The 16,765-nt window shown below is 39.2% G+C and overlaps 1 protein-coding gene across 1 annotated transcript in view; it reads left to right on the top strand.

Moving 5' to 3' along the window:
• Positions 1 to 16,765, top strand: part of LOC127626710 (paired box protein Pax-2a-like) — a 43,512-nt gene that overhangs the window by 5,463 nt on the left and 21,284 nt on the right. Inside the window, exons 3-4 of the mRNA XM_052102682.1 lie at positions 1,281 to 1,360; positions 4,376 to 4,495. Coding sequence (XP_051958642.1) covers positions 1,281 to 1,360; positions 4,376 to 4,495 — 200 coding nt within the window. The remainder of the gene's footprint in view (positions 1 to 1,280; positions 1,361 to 4,375; positions 4,496 to 16,765) is intronic.

Here is a 16,765-nt window from a genome sequence, read left to right as displayed (position 1 = left end):
ACGCTGAAACCAAAACCTGGCTTGTTGACAACAAGTGTATGTTCAGACTCGATACACTTTTCTTTATCATACATAATTAAGTGTTACAGAGTTCTTGTTGTACTAAAGTGTAGCCACAACCAACAAGTGACAGCACTGCAACCTCTAAACCTATATAAAAACCTCCAGAACGACGCTCAATATTATTGATTCACATGTAAAACAATTTTAATATTTCTTCAGAGGATTTTCAGATGCAGTCCACACATAAATTCACTCTTCCAAATGACTTATTCAATAACAGAAACATGCATTGTGGATGAAGTGTGCAGATTTATTCTCCCCGGGCCATGCAAGGGGGTCAAACAGTTGGTTTTAAAAAGAGAAATTAAATATAATATTGATGTTGTCACGGCCAAGAAAGCATACTCTCTCTCTGTCTCTTATTCTCCATTTCAATGGCCAGAGGACAGATCCCGAAAGCTGATGTTTATTTCTGCAGATATCAATATTACCAGCACATTCATTTTAATGGACATATTTGCTCTTTGAATAGGATTCGCATTTGCAATGTTTGTTCTTAATATTTTTACAATGAATAATCTTCATGGGGCATGAAATGCAAAATATGTCTTGGAAAAAGCATCATTTTTGCATGCGACATTAAAGCACTGCTCTTTTTTCCTCTCTCTATCTCTATAGAGCGTTTGTTTGCATATGTCCGCTGAAATACAAGTAATGCCATTAGTGACGAATAGATCTAAAGTTTACAAATAAGCATGACAGCGGGACTTTTTCCCAAAGTGCATTCAGATTAACGGAATCAAATGCAGGCGTAAGCTTGAACACCGTACTGAGCAACTATTGCTTTCCTGTCAAATGTAATTTATAGCTATCCATTTGCATCCCAGTGCCCATGTGTCTAATTCAGAACTTTTTATCCCAGAGTCTAGATCAATAGAACCTCATCCACACTAGAACCAAGCCTAAGGCTCTCCTCAGGACCAAAACACCAACTAATGACAATTGTTGCGGTGAAATGTTTTTCAAATGATTTCATGCTTTGTTTGCAAAATCACTCAAGGCAAAGGAGCTCAGAGGACTTTTCACTACATCTCTCCTTAAAGGTACAGGCAGTCTGCTTCTAGCCCGGCTTAAACCAGATCTGACCGTCTGCAGTCATCTGTTCTGCTCACAGATATCTGAGATATATAAAGTAAATCTGAGATTATCAGAGAGAGAAAGACATTGCATTAGCTCTGGAGTTCCATGTGAGTAAGTCTTCTGTCTTTACGCTATAGGATCATTCGGACGAAGGTTCAGCAACCATTTCACCCCTCTCCAGATGGGACGTTGCTATCCACCCCAGGACACACTATAGGTAAGATCACATCATTAACTCTGCGGTTCATATTTGAACCTCTCTGGACAAGGTCATCCCTCCAAATCAAATTAGGGGCCAAAGCTTTCAGCTCAGAACTGGGTATTACCTGGACTGGAACAGTTAATCGAGAGAGAGAAACACACACACACACACGCACACACGCACGACACACATACACACGCACGTACACACACGTCCTTTTCCTCTTTTCTTGAGTGTTATTGTTCATTTCTTAGCATTAATGAAGTGTATACTAATATGTACTCTACACTAATCTTTTATTCTTGAAATTATAGTTTCACATCGAAATCATAAACATCGGCCTCCAAAAGTTGTTGTGTAGAAAGTCGAAATATTTGCAAAAAATTTATTTCACCAGAAAACTGCTGCGAAATGTAGGACTAGAAGATTTTTCGATGATTCGCGATCTTCAAGTGAACAATCATGATTTTGATTCTTAAATCCAAAGATGGATCTTTTTTTATAATTTTTTTGATTTCATCCCCTTTGCTCCCAATTTGGCATGCCCAATTCCCACCACTTAGTAGGTCATCGTGGTGGTGCGGTTACTTAATGTAATCCGGGTGGCGGAGGACGAGTCTCAGTTGCCTCGCGTCTGAGACCGTCAATCAGCGTATCTGATCCCGTGACTCGTTGTGCATGACACCGCGGAGACTCAGAGCATGTGGAGGCTCATGCTACTCTCCACGATCCACACACAACTCACCACACGCCCCATTGAGAGCGAGAACCACTAATCACCACCACAAGGAGGTTACCCCATGTGACTCTACCTTCCCTAGCAACCGGTCCAATTTGGTTGCTAAGGAGACCTGGCTGGAGTCACTCAGCACGCCCTGGATTCGAACTCGCGACTCCAGGTGTGATAGTCAGTGTCAGTACTCGCTGAGCTTCCCAGGTCCCCAAGATCGATCTTTTACCCTATCGAAACCCTCTTCTACAACGAGAGAAAAATAATTCGCATTTGCAACAAACATTTTCGCTATTCGACTAAAAATGTCTATGATTATCCACTGCTTGCTAAATGTTCTGATTTCACTAGTGGTGAATTATTCAGGACTGTGATGTTTTCACTGCGTGTTGAGAGTGAAAGTTTGGTTTGATTAGTTCAGTACGTGTGTCCAAAGATGAGATCCATGCAACCCATTTGTCATTGAATAAGGTCTCTTTTAGTTCCCTTTCTGCTCTCTACTGTCAATTGCAAGTTGTTGATCAAAACCAACTGTAAGAAATGTTATTTCTATCTCAGCTCTGTCCAAGAAAGAAATGCTGTGTGTGCATTATCAAACATCTGTTTCATATTAGCATGGAGTTGTGAGAGCCCCCTCCTCACTCTGTCTGTGTGTATACATTGTATTATTGTGTATGGCAAAAGGTCCGAAAGGCTCTCACGGACCAAGGAGTCTTTGCCATATAGGTTCGAAGGCTCACAAGGAACTTTTGCCATATGGAATTGTTATTTGTGATATCTATATGAGGTAATGTATGCTCTTATTGGTTAGAGCTGTGAACTCCCCTTCACTATTGCAGTATATCTTTGCATGCCACACATAAGAAGAGCTGAGCTGCATATTTTGTTCTCTCCCCAACGTTGGATTCAATGCTTTGTATTGATTCATTCACGACTCAATAAAAGACGGAGAGAAAAAGGCACTGCTGTGGTTTAGAAGACTTTTATTTCTAACAATTGGGGGCTCGTCCGGGATTTGAACCTAACATTTCTTACACCAACAAAGAAACATTTAATTCTAATCATGCATGGCACAGATGAGTTAAAACCTTTTGAGTAATCTCTCATAAATCTGCAGAAATGTCGGTTTTCTTAAAGAGACAGTACCGGTTTCTAACATGCGTTCAACAAATCAATATAAGTACTTGTAAATAGTATATTCAATTAAACAATAAACATTTAACAAAATGTAATATATGCAATATAATATATTTATTGATGGAATAAATTTATTTTTTCATTATTAAAAAGCTTAAATGTGACAAAATGATGAAAAATGAATCAATATAACTTATATTTAAAAAAAAAGATAAATTTGGGTTTCAGTGAGGCACAATGGAAGTAAATGGGACAATTTCTGGAGGGTTTAAACATAAATGTGAAGCTTATAATTTTATAAAAACACTTCGGTGAAAACCTGTGTATTATTTGAGCTGTAAATGCGTTTAAATTCTATGTTTACATTTTTACAGTCATTTTAGGGTTTTAGGGTCTGTTGACTACATCGTCACGGTAACGAAGTTGTAAAATTGGCTCTAACTTTACACAGAAAAGGTTAGTAAGTGATTTTATCACACTAAAATCATTTTTAAAAGCATATCCTTTATGTTTTGTGGCTATACTTTTGAAACAGTGAGTATTTTAATGTTAAAATATTGGCCCCATTCACTCCCATTGCAAGTGCCTCACTATAACCAATATTTTAGCTTTGATTTTTTTTTTACAATTCTACAAATTTACATTCTACAAATACTGTCGATTGAGCTCAACTTGTATTGATTAACATTCCTTTAATCATGATTAAAAACTTAAATTGACTGACAGCACTACTATTTTCGTAATATACCTACTATAACACCAGGCTGCCTGGATAACATGCTCATCAGGTTTTGTTTATGCCAGCTTGAGTGCAGCTTGGGGCAGGGGTGGACAGGCTATAGGGAGAACCGGGACATTTCCCATTGGGCCGGCCATGAAATGGGGCCGAACGGGGCCGAAGGAACACACCAACAACTACCGCTCAACAACTTTTGGGCTGGTTTTTATTTCAAATCCAGGGCACATTTCTCTTCCCATTCCACCACTGGCTTGGGGACACACCAAATGATATTCTGAAAGTTTCCACAAAATTGTTATGCAAGTGATACAAGCTGTAATAGACACTTTTATAGCTGTATTCAGAAGTCAAATGACCAATTACTGTGATGTTATATGCACACAAATAGCTTAGATTGTCTATTTCTGTCTCTCTTTCGCCACAGTTCCAAATACAGCATCTCCTCCTCTCTCGAGTTCTTCCAACGACCCCGTGGGCTCCTACTCAATAAACGGCATTCTGGGAATCCCTCGCTCAAATGGAGAAAAGCGCAAAAGAGATGCTGGTAAGTCTGCGGTTTCTCTTAATTGGTTCAACTATAATTACAATCTTGCTAGTTAGAGTGTGATGAAAACGCACGGTAGCGCAACTGATAGAGCGTTGCACTTGTGATGTAAAGGACTGAGGTACGAGTCCCGAAGAGCACGGCAGTCGACACGTGAGCCGAAAGTGTCATAGAAGCATCACAAAATGACGTGGTTGTGTTTTTCATCTCACGTTTGCTTTTTATGACACTGTCGGTTCAATTTAGGTTTAAGGTTTAGAGTAGTGAGGAAAGTTTGGTTGTTTTAAAAAATACAAATTGACTCGCTTTTAGCGCCTCACAGTGGACATTTCACCTCTAAACTGATGCCTGTAACAAACCACGTGATATCATTTGTTATAGTCACATAATTTTCATGAGACGTGCTTTTGAATGGTGCAGTCACATTCAGTTTCCTGTTTCAATCGACTTAGTTTATTTTAGGCATATAATATTCCAAGCAGATTGCCCTTGAATGTGTAATGATGGGATGCAGTATTTATCACGTGTGTGACCGAGAGGGAGGCACAGAGGGTTTTGATGTGGTGATGTGACCCCCACAGGAACCTCCCGTTATTAATCTGTACAGCCGTGATTAAGAGAGCTTCAGTAATTACATGTCAAGATGATGTAGCCAACTAACAAACTCACTCAAACAAGAGCAACAGTCTTCAGGGGACATTTAGCTCAAGGACCTCTCTCTCTTGGCTTAAAGTCTGGGCCACACTCACACTGCAGATTATTCTGGCCAAGAACCACCAGCACAAAGGCTGTTCACACTCAAATGGGTTTTTGAGTCCATCAAAACTCAACGCACTCATTTTTCCAATGTAAACATACACTAGACGGACATCTTCGACTGTTGCGGTGCATCCAGCTGTTCTTGCACAGGAGTATGTATTTAGGTGCCATTTCAACATGTATTCTGTTAAATGTGTTGCAGTGCAACAACGCATATGATCTAAACAGGGCTGGACTGAGAAGAGAAATCGGCCTGGGATTTTACATGGCAATTGGCCCACAAGTTTTTGTTGGGGGTGGGGGGGGTGTTTGCTCTCCGTTTTGTGCTCTGTTCTGCATAATGTGGCGGCTCGTTTTTGCTTATCGCGGCACATTTGGCCCTTTTCGCGGCTGACCCACCGGCCCGCTCAGTTCTCACACTGATCAATCCGCCTCTAATTGGCCCCAAATTGCGTCAGCCCACCGGGAAAATGCCCAGTATGCCAGATTGCCAGTCCAGCCCTGGGTCTAAATGACCGCTTAGACAGAAAAGGGCAGTGTGATTGTCATGTAAAGTGACCAGCAGTTTGTTTTATCGAATGCCCTTTTTATATTTAAGGCTATGAATTATAGATGTGTACCCTTACATTTTCACTTAAAATGCTCATTCTTGTTATCAGCAATGGAACTGCTACTAAAAATGTACATTTTTGTGTCAGAAATTACCTCTGAACTAGTTAAATTTATTGTATAAAAAAATTATATCCTTACTCGCAGAAATAACCATTCCTGATATCATAAATGTTACTGTATTTTCACATCTGGTCATGCTCTTGATATAAATCACTGAGATGTGTTTATTTATTTTGAGTACCAAATTGTTTTTGTGAATTAGTTTTAACCTTATAATTGTATTAGGTAAATGTCATATATATATAAAAGCAAAATTAGTAAATCTAAACCATGCTTTAAGGTTTTATAACTGATTTATTTTTGTTTATGGAGTCTTTTAAATGTATTAATAATTAAAAATGTAATTATTCTATTTAATTAGCTAAAGAGCTGAATTTAATTGAAAAATATGTTTTTAAACTACTGGCTTTTTTCTTTTTTGTATTTATTTACTCATTTGTTTTGATTGTTTGTTTGTTTGTTTATCTATTTGGAACCCTGGTTGTTATGTGGATTTCCCTATTTTGTGTGTGTTTTGTCGTGATAATAATGATAATAATAATAATAATAATAATAATAATAATAATAATAATAATAATACTAATAATGGGGAACAACAAGGCAAAATAAAAGTCCTCATAGTGACCCCCAAAAATAATTTAAATAAAAAAGCAGATCATGATGCAGGGATCTAACAATCTAAGGATATGTTTTTTAATAATTAATTAAATAGTATTTTTTTAAAAAAGTTTTGTTAAACTTCCACACTTATCAATATGTTTTCCTTTAATGATATACTATATTATTATTGCTGTATATTATTTATAAGGACAACATTTCACTCAACAATGTAAAGTTTTGCCAGCTATCCGAGTACTGAACAGGTCCATTATTGTGATGTCAAAATCAACATAACCAATATAATTCCTTATTCTTTTAGCTGAAGCAAGTTCACAAATGATGATCAATATTTAAGGGAAAATGGACAGTCAGCTGGTCATTATCTTTTTATTTTGTATTGTTATTCTCCCCAATTTGTAACGGCCAATTCCCAATGTGCTCTAAGTCCTCGTGGTGGCGTAGTGACTCGCCTCAATCCGGGTGGCGGAGGACGAATCTCAGTTGCCTCCGCGTCTGAGACCGTCAATCCGCGCATCTGATCACGTGGCTTGTTTTGCGCGTTACCGTGGAGACGTAGCACATGTGGAGGCTTCACGCTATTCTCCGCGGCATCCACGCACAACTCACCACACGCCCCACCGAGAGCGAGAACCACATTATAGCGACCACGAGGAGGTTACCCCATGTGACTCTACCCTCCCTAGCAACCGGGCCAATTTGGTCACTTAGGAGACCTGACTGGAGTCACTCAGCACACCCTGGATTCAAACTCACGACTCCAGCGGTGGTAGTCAGCGTCTTTACTCGCTGAGCGACCCAGACCCCAGCCGGTCATTATCATAAAATTAGCCAACGTGAAGTGGTCTTTTATAAACACACTGAATGGGGTTTAATTTGTGACAACTTATTGATATGTGCGGTATTTTTACAAAACGTTTTTTTAATACTATTGAATTAATTATTAAAAAAAGCATACCGTCAGATTGTTAGATTCCTCCATCGTGATGACCGGCTCTGATTTGCCCTAACAAAAAGGCACGGGCTGGTGCTGTGGTGTGACATCATTGTGTACAAAAAAGTCCCCCTCCCCCAACCAGAATTTCTCAAATCCAAATATACAAGCTCTCAATTTTTGCTACTGATTTATCTTCATACACCAGCCGTGCAACTGTCATTGAGTAGAATGGGAATGCTCACGGATTTAGAATTCCAGGTGTTACAGATCTCCGTGTTTTGGCAACGATTGGATTAAGTCATGTTCCTCTATACAAGGGGTTGATGGTCCTTGGATCAGCTCGCTGCTAAATCACCAAACATGGAAATGGTTGTTCTCATGATTAGAGTGTGTTACACTTGCAGTCACTTTTGTCTTGCTCTCAGACACTGCGAGGACGCATAGGTGACATCAGCAGAGGGAGAAACGATGGCAGACTTCAGATCGGGGTGTGTGTGTATCTAAGATGACTAGATGTTTTGGGGGTTGTTCTCAGTCTCTAATGATCCTCTTCATGGGTGGCCATTTTCTTGATTTAAAGGGATAGTTCACCAAAAAATGTACATTCTGGTATTATTAACACACCCTCATAGTATTTCAAACATATATGACTTTCTTGTTTACGTGGAACACAAAAGGAGATGTTTTAAGCTCACACAAAAACACTCCGCACTGTAGACACCTGGAGTCAAAAATAGGTGTACTTTATCTTTGCCAGGTGAACCTGTGTCCACACACACACGCACACGCACACACACCAGCACATATACACACGCACACACACACACACACACACACACACACACTCCAGCACATACACACACGCGCACACACACACACACACACACACACACACACTCCAGCACATATACACACACTCCAGCACACACACACACACACACACACACACACACACACACCAGCACATATACACACGCTGTTTCTATTGTTGGTAGGCAGCTCAACAAAGGTTGTTGATGCTTTAAACTGTTAAAGGAGCACTCATTAACGTTTTTTGTTTGTGTCATCATGGACTTACAGTGACACCTAGTGATGTGGATGCAGCATGATTTAAAATCAAAACTTTTCAGTTTCAGATGCCATTGTAGAAATTTAGTAAACAGATAACAGGATGGTTACTGAGATTAAGCGAGTAGTATTCGGCTGGTCATGTGATTCTAACATGGCAGCCCCCATGTGCGGACCCTCTCCATGTACAATAAAACAGCTTTTATAAGGTTATTGGGATGGCTGTGGCTCAGGTGATAGAGCGGGTCGGCCACTAATCGCTGGGTTGGCGGTTTGATTCCCGGCCCACACACCTCCACATGCCAAAGTGTCCTTGGGCAAAACACTGAACCCCAAGTTGCTCCCAATGGCAGGCTAGCACCTTCCTTTTCTGTGTGCACCTTAAAGCTTTGTTTTGAACCACCACACAATTGAGGAAACACAACTGAGAATTAAATTTTTCGGCAAGATTTGAAGTCTAAATGAAAATTTTAGAAGCAATATAACAGATAGTCTTATGAGAAAGAGGATGGTGGGGATTTTTTTGCCCTGGTTGGACCCATTACGAAGCGAGCAGAGAGATAATGTGCTGTGACACGCGTTATGTACATGGCAGAGCTGAGAGAGCAAGCCGCAGGGACACAGGTGTCACACCAGCCATTAATCTGACAGCGCTACTGTATTACTGCAAATTAAAAGTAACATGATACAGAGAGAGAGAAAGAGAGAGCGAGCCCTGGTATCCACACTGACCCTAGCTGTCTGAGCTACGGAGCTGGAAGTGACATTTAAGGGAATTTGCAATTCCGCGGAGAAAAGCTATTACCGCACAAATTAACATCTAACATTCACGCTGAGACCCCCCCACACACACACCCCACCATCACAGCTGTCTCATAAGAGCAGACCATTAAAGAGATAAGAGCAGTTTCACACCAGTCGACCCAAGATACACTGGAAAAGAGACAATTCTGGCACTGTGCCATTTTAGCTGGAGTTGTATTAAACTGTTTGGCTTGAGTTTATTCTGGGCAATGTACACTGTAAAAAATATCCTGTTGTTTTAAAAAAATAACATAAAAAAAATGGCAGCTGTGGCTACCAGAATAATTATATAAAAAATACAGTAAAAATGTAAACAACTTTACAGAATTTTTTTTTTTAATTTTACAGTTTAAAACCTTTGTAATTTACATGACCACGATGGCACTATAAATAAATAAATAAATGATCAATTTACAGTAAAAAAAAACATCTTAAACTTAATAGTAACCTTCTGAAACTGTAAAAATCAGGTTTTTACTTTATAAGATATTGTTAATCACTATAACAATTACAGAAGAGCACATGATGATGATAAATAATGTAGTAAACATGAACTAAACTACATTAAATATAAAACAGATCACTCCAATGTACATAACTGATATTTAAAATAAGAACAAACAGAACTATTGCCATAAAATATAATGGAATATGCGGGGTCATGCAGGGAATTGTGGGAATGCCCGGTTATTGTTTTTTACTGTAATTGTAACAATAATTTACCGTAAAAAGTACATGCACTCTCTTGTTAAACAATGTAAATCTTTACCATTAATTATACAGGAAAATCATTCTTTTTACATCTAAAAAATGACAACATTTATTGTAAAACATTCGGTATTGTCTTTTAAAATATATGAAATACATTTTTTTTACTGTATATTTTACAGTTAATATTCATTAATCAATTAATGTTTTATTTCTGCAGCATTTCTACAGTCTTTTACCGTTAAAATTACACACATTTTTTTCAAAATGCCCTGTTGAGTGATTTTTGTCATGACCATTATGGCTAGTCTGCAGCATACTGTGAATATATATTGTAAAGGCTGGATACTGCAATATTGAGAATCTTATAAATAAGCGTAGAGTTCATATAATTGGTTAATAAACATTAAACATGAAAGAAACCAAGCGGAACATCAACAGCACTACAATACGAAGATTCGTCATCGTAACCATCATGTCCACCAGAATACTAGAATTACAGCAAATATAGCCTAATGACAACGCGTGATAAATCATACGTGATGGCGAAATCGTAAGATATCACCACTTGGCTCATACGAAAAGGTCAATTTTTCCTCCAATGTATTTGTGCATACGTTTTGGCTAGTATTGCCTATGACAGAAGACGAAGAGTTTCTAATGGTCCTCTTTCAGCATTTTCAGTTGAAAAACAACATCACAAGAGATGCTAAGTCAAAGGTGTCGCAGCAGTTTTAAAACTTTAAAAAAAAAAGTACACTAATGAATTTCAGTCATGACAACTCTTGGAAAGATTTGGCATGTAAATGTGGGAATTAAATATTGAAAGGATATTAGTCTTGGCGGACTAGATCTGCTACACTGCTGCTGTTGCAGAGCAAGTACGGAGACTTGCTACTACTATAAAAATACATAGACATACAGAGTTAGCATGTGGACATACTGCTGCTGCTGCACAATTAACAAAACACAAGACATGCTGCATCAAGCATGTATGACATGCAGTAAGTACAATTCCCCAACAAAGCAGGGAAGCTAGCACATAAACACAAACACAACCCCCCAACCATGCTAGATCTATCGCCAAGGCTTGTGTACTGCTGCTGCTCCAAAGAGCCATGTGCACCGAGTGTTTACTAGCTAAGTGTGCCTTGACCTGCTTGACTGAATGGCATAACACTGCTAAACTAACGCTTTATGTGTGTCTAGACCTGCTTGGCTGGTGACCCAACACATAATGTGTATCAGGACCAGAAAATCCCAGAGCTTATTCAACTAGTGAATAAGCCTAGCTATGTGTCGATTTATTTAAACTACTAGCCTAAGATAGTGATGTGTGCTAATGCCAGATTTAGCTACAGCTTCCCTTGATTAAGATGCACTTATATTTGTCTATGTGTCACGGCATTAAGTAGACCTTAACGTGCAAGCCCCAGCAACCATCTGAGCAAATAGGTTTACCGGAGAAAACTCGCAGCTTGCTGCAGACTGAGCAAACGTAATGATAGCCAAAGAGAGAACACTTAAGTTGATTGGATGCCAGATTACACGTCAAATGACCAATCAGTTTACACCATGTGGGCTGATTGGCTTGAGAAATCACATGTGAGCAAGCCGAATGGCAAACAGATAGAGATTCCTGCCTGAACGTGGTCATTTAGCTAGATGCTAACGCTACTATGCAATGTTTCACAAGAGGGTTTGTGGTATCAAGTCAATTTGACATGGTAGTATGTCCCAATACTAGTGTACTCTCTTACTTTAGAGCATGTACTTTCATGTGTGAAGTAGGCTACACACTTTTGTGAACTGGATCACAGCCCTTGTTTTGTTGAATCGCATTGCTCAATGTATAGACCAATCCTTTGGCAATGTTACCACTTACATCACACATGATAAAAGTAAACTTTTATCGAATTCCGTTGTTGAAAAAATCATTTCAAGGGCTCTCATAGAGGGCTGTGGCTTCAAGCCGTCTACTGAACTGACTGGACCGAGGAGATCATTTCAACTCTCTGCTTTGCATTAAACACTTATAGGGAACATAATTGCTGGTATGTTATTAACCCATGTCACTATAATAATTGCATAGCTAATATATCAGTATTTATAATGGTTTTGTGTCGTACTTTCATTTAACCATCTAATTTGTCAAATCTAACACAACAGTTTGCCGGCTTTCTGCCACCACTTACTGCGCATGCACTGACATTTTTGTAAACAAGATCGGTCTATAGACACTGTCTCTCTCTCTCTCTCTCTCTCTCTCTCTCTCTCTCTCTCTCTCTCTCTCTCCCATGGGGTCAGGCCCTGTGGGTGTGAATCCTGTGGTGTTATGAAGTCGCTTATCTGCTTTGATAGAGCGTGCTCCCTCGTTACCTCAGTCTTAATACGTACTCACGTCAAAAGGAATCCACTCCACTCAGTCGCAGATCAATACCACAGCAGCAGGGCAGCACACATTGCAACTCTGTATCATCAGCTCAAACACACAGGCTCCAGGTGAAAGCTATTAGCACAAATGAAAAGAACTGTCTCATACAGTTTTCACACTTTTTGAGTAATTTGGCAGAATTATAGCTTGATTGCAAATGACACCCAATTAAAAATACTCTGCTCACAAGTGATAATTACCTTGATTTTTATTTTATTTTTTCAAACATCACATGCATTTGAAAATGTAAGTCTGGCATGCAGAGACAAGTGTGGTTTCTCAAGTCACCTACTTCTATAATATCTGTGGGATAGCAGGGACATGTTATGTGTGGTATTCCAAAGGAATACAATATTAGGATGCTGGTTTCCTGGACACAGTACCCATCATGTAGATTCAGTTGTTGATTTTTTTCTAAGCAGTTAAAGTGATAAAGTTGATCGCTCCTGCCGAAATGCCACAACAAGCCAGCACAGTAATTGGTGTGTGCGTGTGTGTGTGTGTGTGTGTGTGTTGTTTATCCAGTGAGTGGGAAGCATGTCACTGGTGTGAATGACATATTCAGCTGTATTGATTAGGTTTGTGGCCCGGGCTCCCTAATGGCACCTAATTAATGACTTCATTTACCCCTGTGCCCGATAGAGCAAACACACACTCCACCTCAAGGACCCCCGTGGGAGCTGTCCAAACAGAGTGCCTGCTCACAAACGTCCCACTTTAACAGGCTGAGGAGGGAAAAACACATGGCTAAAGCAGGCATCATTGCTAGTATTGCAAAAAAAAAAAAAAAAACATAGACTTAAATCAGCACTTAAGCCTCTTTTAACAAGTAAACAACTACCTAGCAACCACCCAGAAAACCTTAGCAACCACAATGCCCTGTTAACCATTCACAACATCTTAGCACCTTGTGCCAGGGAGTTTCGAAGAGGGACAGATTCACGTTTTCTTTGGCTATATATAGTATACACTCACACGCATATGGAGAAGTGTCCAGTGTGTGTGTGTGTGTGTGTGTGTGTGTGTGTGTGTGTGTGTGTGTGTGTGTGTGAGAGCGAGCACTTCAGGAAAGGTCACCGTGACGACTGCAGTGGTAATAACCAGCTGAAATGGTGCCATCAGACAGACATGATTGATCAATTGAATTCAGTGGCAGTGAAAAATGTGAGATGAAGAAGAGCATTATAGACACGATGAGCTGAGACAGGATACTCATCAACACTTCATTCCACACTGAGCCTTTATCCGTCTCTCTCTCTCTATCTCTCTCTCTCTCTCTTTCTCTCTCTCTCTCTCATTTTCTTTCTTTCCAACAAAATGTACCCCCCCCCCCCTTCTTTATCCCCTCTGTCTTTTCTTTTTGTTTACCTCTCTTTATGTTTTCAGCTTGGTGCACACTGTATGATTTTTATGAACATTTGTAAATCGTAAGATTTCTTTAGCTGTAAGGCAAAAACAGTAAAATTGGTCTTGAATCTGAAAAAAAAAAAAAAATCTGAAAAAAATATTGAAACATCCTTAAAACAACAATTACTTTCGGATTATAGATAATATATATATTATTTTTTCAGAGAATATATTTTAAAAAATTTATTTAATTTTTAATTTTTTTATTTTATTTTTCATACCTAATTGGCAAATGGTTGGCGAACATAAACTAACAGAATTTTCCAATGGGCAAATTCCCCAAATTCCCCACCCCCAGAAAAATGTTTTGTTGTTGTTTTTATGTACATATATAAAAGCTAAAATCGCAGTTACAATTACGACGTTTACATGCAATTCAGAAAACGTTTTACTCCAGGATTTTTACTGAAAGTGGCATTCTGAAACATCATATAAACTAGAATGCATAAATAATACCCATTTACACACACCAATGTAAAATATTGACAGTCCCTCGTGTTTGCGAATATGCGCTCGTACATCGAGGAACAATTCCACTGCAGGTCGTGATGGAACGTTAGGAAACAAGCACAGCAACAGGATTATCTGGAAATAAAGTGAAGCGACGGAGAATAAAATAATGTAGTAATAAAGGCCTTTTCCCCTTCCTCTTGCTTTCGTTTCCTTTTAATATGCCCGGACGGGTAAATCCGCTTCATGGTCCGTCATTTAATTGCCGCTCTGAAACTACGAAACGTTTGACAGCAAGCTCTTAGCATGGGGGCCCCTTTTGGGGGTTCCGGACGTGTCATTGCAGAGTCTTGTGCCATTACATAATTTAAGGGGGTTCCATGTTGTCGTTGCTGTGGTCCAAAGCCTCCCAGCTTGGGGCCCCAGGCAATTACCTGGTTTGCCTACCCCGTTGCAACGTCTCTGCACATCGCACAAGATAACATGATTTTAAAGTGATAAAAGGACTTATTTAGCTTATTTTTGTAAATTTGCATCCGTTATTACAACTTTTTTGCCATTAGAATGAAACCCTGGAATCTCGGTATTGGATATAACTACACAGATAAGTTTAGTTTGTGATGTCATCACACTAAAATCATGCAAACACGTGTAATATTTGTCTTGTGGCTATACCATTGAAACAGTGTGTATACTAGCATTAACAAAGATTAATGGATGCCGTAAAAATAAGTTGTCCATTGTTAGTTCCTGATATAAAATGCATTAACTAATGTCAACAAATGTGAACGTGACGTAAAATGCCTATTCACCTCTGTCAAATATTCAAGAATCGTACAGTTTTATCTAAAAATGTTGATTACACACAGTCTGCTGTGTACAAGAGCTCATTATGGTCTTACTTTACAATCTGACAAGCAAAAATCACGATGGACCATCAAAATCATGCACTGTTCACATGGATTTACTCTGTCTCTTTCTCCTTCCCCCGCTCCTCTCTCTCTCTCTCTCTCTCTCTCTCTCTCTCTCTAAGTTAGGGCAATCAATAGAGGTTGAGCGTGTCATACATCACTGTACCTGTGGGCCGCACAGAGAACATAATATGCCACAAATTTAGAGTGACAGATTTGCAAGGGAGATGCGACTTTCCAGAGCATGCAGGATGTGAAGATATTTAAAGGCCCTCTAAAGCATTTTGCCGGGGTGAGAAGAGAGAGAGAGAGAGAGAGAGAGAGAGAAGAAGATGTGAGGGAATCTTCCACTCTTGCCAAGGGTAATCAGGTCAGAGGACGACCGAGGGAAAGTGCAGTGTTTGTGGAGCGTTGTTAAGCCGCTAAAGTGAGTGAACAATAACAGCAGAGGTTTTTTTCAATGTGTGTCGACTCAAGAATAAAGAGATGCTGGAGAATCAAATCAGTGTTCAACTACGGCAGAAAACAGCTTAAAACACAGTTTGTACACAGTCCAGGGCTGGACCAAAGCACTTTGCTTAGATCAGGGGCGGAGCAGCCATTAGGAGAACCGAGTGGGCCGGTGGATCGGCCACGAAACGGGCCGAATGGGCCGCGATAAGCTAAAATGAGCCGCCGCGTTATGCAGAACGGACCACAAAACGCTGCCGCGATATGCAGAAAAGGACAGCTCAACTTTTGGGCCAGATGCTATGTTGATATGTAAAATCCCGGGCCGATTTCTCCTCCCTGTCCAGCCCTGGTTTGAACACATGCAACAAAAGTGTTTAAAGTGTGGGGTCAAGATACCACACAGACTCGTGGTTGAGGTTTAATGGTTATTGCAAATGTTACTGTTAGACATGTTGATGATCGCAGCTGATTCATACACATTGTATCTTGGTTAAATATAAATGGTAATCGCATTTCATTGACCTCGTAAAGTTCTCGAGGGAGACGTGAACAAATCTTATCAAGCAATAACTTCATCAGTATTTGAGAACATATATGTTCATTTCTACCCAAAACTCGGATTTAATGTTGCACGAGCAGTTTATTCTCTTTAGATTCTCAGACTCAACACCAGGGATGTGCGAATGGATAATATTGATACCTCAGGTGCCGATGTTGTATCAAGAGGATCGATACTCACATAAAAATATCGATACAGAAGATTTTTATTAACTAGTGTTTTTTATGTTATTTATTACTAATCTACCATGCGTTTTGCATATCACAAAAAATGCTAAAGTGAATGCACAGAAAGACACAAGCAGTTGCAGACAGTGCTATTATTATTATTATTATTATTGTTATCATTTGATTTGATGGACCACATTTTTAAAAATATTTATTTTAAAATATTTTAAAGCTAAATGGTTTTACAGCTTATATAAAAAAAAAATAATAATAATCTGAATATTCCAAACAATGTATGCCAACATTTCTTTCAAGAATTTCAG

Source organism: Xyrauchen texanus, chromosome 33 (assembly GCF_025860055.1).
Source record: "Xyrauchen texanus isolate HMW12.3.18 chromosome 33, RBS_HiC_50CHRs, whole genome shotgun sequence".
In the NCBI taxonomy this organism is placed as follows: domain Eukaryota; kingdom Metazoa; phylum Chordata; class Actinopteri; order Cypriniformes; family Catostomidae; genus Xyrauchen; species Xyrauchen texanus.
This window is presented reverse-complemented; position numbering and strand designations above follow the sequence as displayed.